Source organism: Vanessa atalanta, chromosome 8, assembly GCF_905147765.1.
Source record: "Vanessa atalanta chromosome 8, ilVanAtal1.2, whole genome shotgun sequence".
In the NCBI taxonomy this organism is placed as follows: domain Eukaryota; kingdom Metazoa; phylum Arthropoda; class Insecta; order Lepidoptera; family Nymphalidae; genus Vanessa; species Vanessa atalanta.
The window spans coordinates 9,248,711-9,260,299 of NC_061878.1; the positions used below are offsets into that span (position 1 = coordinate 9,248,711).

General features: G+C 30.4%; 1 protein-coding gene across 1 annotated transcript in view; it reads right to left on the minus strand.

Annotated features, from left to right (window-relative positions):
- Nucleotides 1–4,946, minus strand: part of LOC125065700 (Down syndrome cell adhesion molecule-like protein Dscam2) — a 46,616-nt gene extending 41,670 nt beyond the window's left edge. The window contains exon 1 of the mRNA XM_047673472.1: nucleotides 4,875–4,946. Within this exon, the coding sequence (XP_047529428.1) occupies nucleotides 4,875–4,881 (7 nt within the window). The 5' untranslated portion in view covers nucleotides 4,882–4,946. The remainder of the gene's footprint in view (nucleotides 1–4,874) is intronic.
- Nucleotides 4,947–11,589: the final 6,643 nt, after the last annotated feature.

Consider the following 11,589-nt stretch of genomic DNA (forward strand, 5'->3'; position numbering starts at 1 on the left):
ATTATTGAACGAAATTATTGTAGTTTGGCATTCTCAAAATTAAAACTTTTTCATTTTACATATTAAATATAATCCTTGGTAGCAATGGCAGTTTGGAATTTAGTTTTTCAAGAAGATCCGGTAAGAAAATTAGTAGTTAATCTCTGCCAGACAACATTAAGGCAAATCAATAAATAGTGAAGGCAAATTAATTCATACCATAACTAAACAATAATATTCATTATAATATAAGCAAAAACGTCTCTACACATTGTCTGGGATGAATTAAATACTTCTTACGAATTAAGCCTTCTCTGAAATGAGCTGCAAATTCTAATATAAATTTTATGTATATTGGATTAGTAGGTATTTCAGTTAATTCACACAAAATACGACTTATTTATCAATATAGATTTTTGACCTTCAAATTATTTGAATTATATTTATGTATATTTATGAAATGTAATGTATTTTTTAATGGTTAAATTATTTTCTATTCTCTATATCACTATTCTATATCCTTGTTCACAATGTATTATATTCGCAGTAGGTATTACTATCAAGTAACATCCTTTGCTTTGTGTACTTGTAATAAAAACGTGAAAAAAGCAAAGAAATATTCCACATCCTGTTCCACGACGTCGTTTGAAGGTTATTGAGTTACAAATATACAATCTGCAATGTGAAATGTGAGGCAGGCTGAGAGTTGACTCTGTTGCTGTTGAATTGAACCGACTTCAAAACGTAATTTAAAAATGGAACTGAGCTCATCGATTAAAAAAATAGCGACATGAACGTTTATTTTAAGTGCCAGTAATTTTAAACACCGTCAAATTTTAGAAAATACTTAAATGAATAAATTTTATCGTTAATTTGCTTAAATGCACTCGACAAATTTTAATTTGAAAATAATAATTAATCGCTATCGAAAACGGAAAACCTCTTTGCAGATTCACTATTTTTATGGTACCAATTAATCTATATTTCCACGATTTATTATAAAACAGAACATGAACCATAAAATAAATCAGAGAGCGCGTCTATCGTACAGTCACTCGTTATTTACCACGATACGAATGCAATCCCGACGATTATACCAGTTGAGATTTAAAAAAAACTCGTATAACGCAGTATAATTTAAATTCGCCAATTTACACCCTCATATAAAAGTTGTCCTACATAGTTAATTTACAAGAGAATATTTCGTTCCGTAACAAGGCTCGTGACATGAATAATAATTGTGTACACCCAAAAAGTCATTTAATAACACGATTGTTTAAAATTTAATGATTTACATTTACATAACTAATTTCTATTTAACAACGGGTATTTTATTAATAATAGAATTATTAATATTAGCTAAGTATAACAATTTTAATATAAATTGAAATGTTGTTATTGAAATACCATAAAACTAAAAGTAGTTATAAATAGTTTAATATTTCGATTATCTGTTCTAAAGAGAATAACCGGCAAATTATTATTAACGAAATATACAAATTCGTTTAAATACTTTTCAAACTAATAATTTGGTAATCTGTAATTCTGTCGATTTTGAAAGAGTTCCAGCTCAAGACCAACACTTTACATGCTTCTCGAGGCACGAGAATGTAAACATTATCCATTCCCAGACTCTAAGCTGCTACAGCGAATTTCTTGGGTAAAAAACGAATTTTTTTAATGGTCTTGTTCTTGTATTTTGCACTAACGGTCAGGATCAGCGATATTATTAGCCAGCCACTAGACTAACGAGATACTAGGCAATTAACAGTAATTCTTCCAAAATAAAATATTAATATCTCTAAGCTCACAAAAAAGATTATAGATGGAAATTAATTTTGTTGAATTTTAACCAAATGTCAGCCCGTAATTAAAAACAATTAATCATCTGCGCAGAATTACTAAATACAGGTGTACTCTCTCCTCTCGCATAGGCCTATAGAACAACAATTTGACACGATCAGAGAGTGATCAGCCACTGGATATATTTTTTTTATACTATTATACTAAATACTCCATTGCTCTTCTCTTTTGAATTTGTTAGAAAAAAAAAACCACGCATTTTTACTCTCTTTATAAGCGAGATTATATAACAACGAGATAATTATTATTAGTGTACACATAGTTGACGTAAAAAAATATATGTAATTCCATATCATATTTTGTTTCATTTTTATATCAAATTCAGTTTTTGTATACGTCATACACCATTGAATACAACTTCTAATATACATTGTTGCAATTTGAATAGTATGACTATTTTTTATTAGTTTTTATTTAAATATTCAAACAATAAAAAATACCTACTAAATATACCTTAAATAAAAATTATTATCGAAGCTGATGGTACGTCGTCCGACTTACTTAAATATAAATCTATACTCGCACGAAGACGCGCCCCTCCATTTTAAATTATTATAAGAGTGCATTAGTATGTGTGTCGCTCGAGCTTAAAAGATATCTTAGTGTGCGTGAGTGAGTGAAAATACTAATTTGATATATTTGTAAACTTAACTCAAAATTAATTTAGTTAACGTGGAGGGCGGAAGCTTCTGTCTGGCGGAAGAACTGGCCAATTAAATACACCGGTATTTGAGTTTTTGCTTTCTTACTTTACTCAATACTAATTAAAACTCAATAACAATTAGAACATTTTATGAAAATAAGGACAGATTATCTCTTTTTTTTAAGGATTATTGTCATTTGTAACGTTATGTATTATTTCATAGTAGTATTCATATTAAACGTTTTTAACTTTCTTTTGCTAAGGAATAAGAAAATTTTAAGCTACACTGCTACAAAGTGTGTTGGTAGACACATACCTAAATGGCAGAATTTCATCAAACAAATATATACTGATTCCTCATGAACTCTTTACTCTCACATTAACAGCCCGTTAATTTGCCACTGCTGGGCTAAGGCCTCCTCTCCCTTCGAGGAGAAGGTATGGAGCGTATTCCACCACGCGGCTCCAATGCGTATTGGTGGAATACACATGTGGCAGAATTTCGTTGAAATTAGACAAATGCAGGTTTCCTCACGATGTTTTCCTTTACCGCCGAGCACGAGATGAATTATAAACACAAATTAAGCACATTAAAATTCAGTGGTTCTTGCCTGGGTTTGAACCCGAAATCATCGGTTAAGATGCACGTGTTCTAACCTCTGGGCCATCTCGGCTCATTACTCTCATAGTCGAACACTAAATTTATTAAAAACATAAACTTTTTGTTGCCGTTACAATCTTCTCTACTTAATATTTTAATTTAAACAAGATTAATTACTTAATAGCCGCCATATTGAAAAAACTTGTTCAATTTTTTCTTAAAAAAAGTTTTAATTTTTGTTTATGTGTTGCTTTGGAAATCTTTAGAAATTTATTATATTAAATTGCTTTGTTTCTTTGCAGATTGAAAATGTAATGAGATACCTAATTAGAAACATAACTTAATTTATTACTGACAATAACAAAAATTTGCACACTTAAAATTAGATAGACCACTCAAACAAAAGATTGACGTGAAAAATCAGAGGTCGCCAAATCGTTTTGGTGATCTCTGCTGTCTTTGTTTTCATGATTGACATGCAGTAACACAAACATTGACCGTTTACTTTAGGCAGTTTAAGCATTGGACAATATTTCTGAGGCAAATTAAGCCACTCCAATAACGGTTGCGGATTTCATAAGATATTACAGGTTTTCTTACGATATTTTCCGATGATCATTATTTTTGTTCTTATATACAATATTTCAATTATTCCTAAAGTTGGTATATGAAATAACTCCAAAGAAAAATACAAGCAAAAATATGAAACATACGTTTTGTTTTAATTATCGTTGAGTAAGAGATGATTTACAAACATAAACAAGGGACCCTTGCATTCGAAAAGATATCAAGTAGCATTATTTACGTTATACTAGTATTTGTCAAGATCAAATTCGACCATAATAATTATTGAAATTTCTTATTAAACTCGTCAATAATCAAGAATTAACTTAGTCAAGAGTTATTCATGAGAAGATACTGAACTGTTTATTCTATGGATATAAACAACATGAACATTAAGCGGTGATAATTTAACTAAAACGCTTTTAAATAATTTCAACAGTTTGTTTTAATTAAATCGATGAGCAAGAAGCTATTGAACTTAAAATGTACACAAAGTGTGCTTAATCGCGACCAGGAAAGACGTTCCAATCTTAACGAGAGGCAAAGTTATCCGAACTGTTAGGTGTCAACGACAACAACAGCGCCGTGGAAAACAGGAAAATTGTATTAATTTAATCGAAACGAAAATTTTCCACGAGACAAACCAATCAGAAATATTTTGTTTTTTTTTTTTTAATGATGCGATTATAAGTCGAAAAAAAGAAATAGATTACATGTGCTTAAATCAAAAAATACATCGAAATAATTTTATTCAGATATGAAGAATTTTATTTATTTACGATAGACTGATAATCAATTGTTTTAATATACATATATGAAATTATTTACATTTAGAAGTGTTTTTTGCATTACTTTTAAAGAACAATCACCGAAAATGGACATTTTATTAAAATGTTATTTTTAAATTGAACAACTTATGACTTTAACAATTTAAAAAGCCTAAATAAAAGTTTTACTAAGCAATCATTGTACCTATTTGACTTAAATAATTGTTTATAACATTATTATATTTTTAAAACGAATCACTTTTTTTATTTACGTTTGGAGAATTACATATATCATAAAAATAATTGAGGTATCTATTATATATAAGAAAACTATTCCATTTATTTGATAGTATTTTAATTACATTTTATTTTTAAAAAAAGATCGAAATAACGAAACGCTACATTAAGTTTTTCAACAAAAAACCAACCGACAAAAGTTACCTAATTATAAACAAACCTTTCATTCCGCAATCACTGCACACCGAGTTCAAAAACCATTGTCGAATTCACAACACAATCGAGCGACGCTATTTACAGTCACAACATTTCACATCTTAAAAATATTGTATTTTATTCAGAAAAACAGATATCATTTATTTTAGCGTAACGTGTCGTTCACGCAAAAGTTTCTCCGTAAAGCGATGATCGCATTATACACATGCGTTTAGTTTGAAGTTCGCGCGCGGACTGAACCGGCAGCGAACTGGGGACAGCCACCCTCTCTTCAGATGATAATAGCTATACTGTTACGGGGTGGCTCAATTAGATACTATAGTCAACGTAATATTCACATTTCGTAGACACATTATAGACAAAACTTACATTGCTCTGAACTATGCTTACTAAGATGGCGCTGGTATTATTTGAATAGTACATTTGAATGTAGTAATATTATGATAATGATGTAACTAATTTAAACTATAATGATTTAAGAAATTTAAAGCTCATGCCAAAAAAACATTGATTAATACTTTCAATAGAAGATTATAACAACGACAAAAAAGCGTGAGCTTAGCATTTATTGATTTCTAGACAAGATATATACTGATTTAATTGAACTTTACTGATATACTCCGTAATTAAAATAGGCGGAAAAGAGTTACTACTGAGTTTCTTGCCGATTTTTTCTCAATCTACTTTCCGAACCGGTAGTTTTACATTTTATTCAACACTATATCACGATGATTTCGAATCACATTAGAGCTTTTATGACTGACCTCATATAAAAAATATTTTGATTTAGTAGAAGAATAAATATTTAACACAAATGGCAACACTAAGATTTTTTTTTTTTGTATTCTTACGAATAAACGTAAGAACTATGGTCACTTATTGTAAACCTTGTCGCTGAAGTTGAAACATCGTCAAGAATTTAACAATACCGTTTTCTCTTATCGTTTAAATTTAAAGCAGTAGACGATAAAATCTATTTCCATCAGAAGACAAAGGACCTTTCCCACAAAAAGAATGGAAGTAAGTCTTATTTCAAAGTGCCATTGAGCTGGCAACATTTAATTGCTTTGCAAAATAGCCAGCCAGCGATGCATTTAAATCGCCGTATAACCATTACACTTGAATAGCTACTCTCACGCTTAAAAATGCATAAAAGTTATGAAAGAACTTTAGTTCATAAAATAACGCTAGTATATTATTTTAGGCCTTAATTCTTTTTGAATTATCGCGTTTCATAATGGTAACATACTTTTAATTTGAAATACGATATTTATGCAAATATTTTAAATTCAACACTAATAAATAAAATTTAAGTGTATGTCTGTGATCTGTAATTTCAAAATAAATGCCTTCTTTTAAGATATTTCAAGCTATCAAAACGGAAACAAGTATTATTTTCATTTATGTCTGTTCACCCCTTTGTCCGGGTAATCTTCTTAATGAGTAAAAAATACAAACTAAAACAATAAGTTAGAGAATTTCAAGGTATACTTACTGTTATCTCATCAAAATCGCTTTAATATTTCAAAAGTTATAACAATTTTAAGTTTACGTTCGCACGGGTGCAATTTATACGATACAAACGCACATACATACAGCTCTCAGATTAAGGTAGCTTTTTACAAGTGATAAAAATGAATTAGAACATTAGATCCGCAGATTACCCTTTACATACAAACAAACAAATTTTACCGCTTTATAATAATGTAGTTCTATATATCCACAGCTATATTTGAATATGGAACTTAATAATATTGAAAATATTTGTCAATAAATATCTTAAGAAAAATTTAAAAATGTTTCAATAAAAATTCCAAACGTGTTACGTTATAGCAGTTATATCGCCTGCCCTTAGGTTTACTTCTGGATAACTGCCAAACATACATTACGCAGAAAGTGTACTTCCGTCATAAAATCTACACACAAACACATACATTTAAATTGTCAGATATTTCGAAGCAAAATGTGTTGAACACTTAAATATTCTAAAAATAACAGTTGAACTACGATTTGAAAGAAATAAATTGTATCTTTCAAAAGATTGTTGAATAATTTTTGAAGAACCTTTGAGTGTGTATTATGAATTAAAGTTTACTCTACGGATTTTTTTAGATAGATTAATAGCATCATAAAAGCCACTTAGAATACACATTTTAATAAACAAAAGAATGCTTGCCTTTAAAATAACAATTATTTCATAGAACTATTTAAAGTAATTTTAATTTTTATATTTACCGTGTGTCCGATTTATTCTTCTCTATTCTATTTTTTATTCTATTATTTTAATATAATAGCGGTGTTAAGTGGTCACCACCGCCCATAGACATTGGGGCTGTTAGAAATATTAACCATCTATCATATACTTCGCTAATGCGCCACCAACCTCGAAAACTAAGATGTTATGTCCCTTGTGCCTGTATTTACACTGGTTCACTCACCCTTCAAACTGGAACACAACATTACCAAGTATTGCTGCTTGGCGGCAGAATATCTGATGAGTTGTGATAACTACTAATATAAAAATTACCTATAAAACGAAAAATATTGAGAATTTTTGTTATATTTATAAGAATGGATTTACTGCTTTATAAAATGCCTTAATGAAAAAAAAAATGTTTAATTTAGTTATTGTAATTTACAATTGGGATGGGAAAAAACCGGCTGAGCTTCTTTCGCCGGTTCTTCTCAGGTTCGATGTGTTTATTTCTGAAGTGAACAGTGTTCATTTCTGTTAGATTTTTGAAAATCAATAAGCAGTTTTATCGGTTCTATATTAAACAAAAATTTTGACTTTAATTTTAATACTTCAATATTATGGGCAAGCGTGTTTATAACCATAGTGAGTAAATAAAATGAGTTTTATGACAAATTTATTTGTAGTAATAAATTTACGTAGAACATTTTTTTTTATGGCTTTGATTGGCGGACGAGCATGTTAGCCACCTCATGGTAAGTGGTCACCACCGCCCAAGTCAGACAAAGGCGCTGTAAGAAATATTAACCATTTCTTACATCACCTATGCACCACCAACCTCGGGAACTAAGATGTTATGTCCCTTGTGCCTGTGATTATACTGGCTCACTCACCCTTCTAGCCGGAACACAACAATACAGAGTACTGTTATTTGGCGGTAGAATATCTGATGAGTGGGTGGTACCTACCCAGATGGGCTTGCACAAAGCCGTACCACCAAGTAAACAGTTTTACATACATTACTTGTTAAGTAGAGACAATTTCGTAAAACATTATATCTATTATGTTATACTAACCGTGTGTAACATGATGTTACCTTAAAAAAAATGTAGTCGTCACGAGACGATTTCAATGAAGATTATTAAAGAAAACCGATAAATAATGGTGTCAAATAAATAAAAAATATAGAATTTTTATTGTTAAAATGAATAAATGTTCTTATTATTTAAATTATATTTAGTAATGATGTATATATGAAACACACATGAGAGAGTAGGGAGCGGATGTGTAGGGCTCACGACGAAATTAATGAGCGTAATGCCGCTTCCCGCCACGATATACGAATTCTTATAAACACACTCGTCTATGGATATTTAATATCAAAAAATACTTTGTTAACAAACCCGACAAGTTATAATTAATCTTCGCGAGTTATTTACTTCTTACGTTTCTTGTAGATCGAAGTTTCTAAAAGATTCTATATGTTGATTAAGACCTTTTCCGAATAACATACAATCAGGTCCCTATTCAGGAACGCGATTTTGTAACATCAATTACGTAGCCCGTCCTTTCATCCTAATAAGATGGATAATGTCTTCATCGGAGTTATCGAATTCATTCAATCTATTGGAAGCCCTGATTTCCCTTCGCCTCGGCTTCAAAGCGTAGAACATTTATAACGCAAATTCGTTATTCGAGAAATAATAATGTTCATTTTAATTTAGCAACAGATTCTTTGATAATACTCTTAGTCTATTTTATATAACTGAGTATGGCGGAGGTGAAGAGATGATTTGAGCTTAGTTAACTCGCTTAATCGCTAGATAAATCTTTCTACTTAACAGAATACAATTATGGCTCAAATAGTATAATAAACATTCCTTATTTAACAATCTTATTTAACCGATTTTGATAGGTGGTGATGATGCGTTAAACAACGTTCCTCGAGCTAATTTTAGACTATCAATCAAATTAAATTGACAATAAAATTATATAATGAAAATGTATCCACTTTCAATTTTTATTGATTTAATTTCAATTGCCATCGCCTAGCCACAATTGTGACAATGATTTGTCAAAATTCAAAATCATAACGTTTACTTGAAATCAATGAGTCAATATATTAATTTAAAATATATATATATTTCAATTTAATTAAAGTAATTATATCCCGAGGTCTTTGTTACGACTAATATCAAAGCTTTTCGTCAAGGAAAGCAAAAATAGGGAAAAAAATACGACGTAAGAGAATGTCGGTAATCAATTGTCTCATTAGGGCCCGGCGTCAGCAGGCTAACGATATTAAATTAAGACTTGTGCACACTATTAAAATTATAATATTATATATATAATAGTGAGCTGTTAAATATATATTATATTATTTTGCTTGGCGGAAAGGCTTTGTGCAAGCCCGTCTGTGAAGGTACCACCAACTCATCACTTATTCTACCGTCAAACAACAATAATAATATTGTTCTGTTCCGATTGGAAGGGTGAGTGAGCCAGTGTAACTACAGGCATAACGGACATAACATCATAGTTTTCAAGGCTGGTGGCGCACTGGCGATGTAAGGAATGGTTAATATTTCTTACGGCGCCATTGTCTGTGGGCGGTGGTGACCACTTACTATCAGGTGGCCCATATGCTCGTCCATAAAAAATATATATACACAGAGAAAATATTTTTGGCGACGACCTCCTCTAGCGTACGCAGAAAAATCACTAAAGTTTCATCACAATTGGATGAATAGCTTAGAAAAGCAGAGAGGAGGATTGCAAGTAATAACTATGCTTTGAATTGTTACTAAAGGTTAATAAGATAATTCCTACAACATTTATATAAGGCTAGTAATGGAATGGAGGCTTTCATTTAATTAAACAAATCAATATTAGTGTGTGTTTCGTCCTTAGGTCGATATTGAATTAACATTCGTAGATAGTAGAATATAACTTAAATCAAATATTATTACTGTTATTTAGCTCGAATTCCCTTATCAAAATTTATACCTAAGTTGATTGGGAAGACAAGGAGGTCGTAATAATTATATTCTTTACTTTATTCAATATCTAATAAAAATCACATATTTAATAAATTACGTAAGATATCCATTTATGTACAAATGATGTATGGTGGTATGGTGGTATAGGTGTTTGACTAATTACATTAAAAATCGACACATAGATGAATTTCACTAATTCCAAAAGGTTTTATAATGTTATAAATCGCCGATAGACAGCACTGTCACGCGTGTTCTATACCATTCAACCGTTCGCTAGGACAATCACGATTTATTCGAGAACACAATGCAAGATGCAATCTGCGGGTTTTGCTACTAGCAATAAATAAAAGCAAGTTAATTTCAGGAAAAACATTTTTATTTTATAATCTCAATTATGTAAATAATGTACGTTAAAATTAAACAATAACAATGAGAATACAAACTTAACTTTTTTACTTTTGAAACGTATACAATGATTATGTCTGTAAACCTTCAATAAAGAATATTTTTATATTGAAAACCGATACTATGCCCAGAATTTATCAGCACTAGGCTGTGTAAGTTATCATTTTATACTAAAGTTTCAAAGCCAACTTTGGTATCGTTACTTACTCGAGCAGCTGTGACTCAGTTAAGCGATGTTGTCGTAAATCGTTAGAAGGTAAAAAGTGGACAAAGTTAGCGCTCATACCAGAGGCTTTTAAAAACAAAGTGAAAACATATGACTCTCTTAAAGTAATAAAACTTACTAAGAGGTATAAAAAAGTTTAATAAAAAATTGTCTTACGGTACTTTTTAACTTGTATTTATTATACTTTTTTATTATAATAGGTTCTAAAATGGAGAATATTCCAGTCTCATTACATTTTCGTATATTTATGGTGAATGTGTGTATTTTATATGTGATAGTGTGTACCTGTGTATAGTATATATAAACACACGGCAAAAATATAAGATTAACTTATGTATATAGAATATAGAGTAAAAATATAGTTGTTCAGATATCACTTTAACTTTTTCAATTAACGTAACGAAACAGCAAAAGTAAATAAAATTCGAAAAATGGCATAGGCGAAACCAAAGAAACAAAAACGTAACCGTCAATGCTCGGTATTGATGTGTTCCGATTTAAGGGTGAATGGGTCGGTATAATTACAGGCAAAGGCATTACATGGTAAATCCAATGCGGTGTATTGAATGTGTACCAAATAGTTTTTACTATGTCAAGTTCATTCGCTTATCTGTCACTTTAAAATTAAAAAAAAAAACCGATGCGAAAGTGTCAATTAAAAAACACGTAGTCTTACAAAAGTTTTTAGTCTTTCGAAACAATTTACAAACCTTGAATGTGAAAATAGGCAAGTTTTGTCACTAGAATGCTAAGGAAAGTCTCGCTTGTTTCTTTCAATGCAACAGCAGTTAACCAACTCGTCTGCAACTCGCAAGTTACATGTAAATTCAAAGTTTAGTTGCAACTTTAACGGTTCGCAGGTAATTTGAACACGGAATGTGCATTTATGTTACGT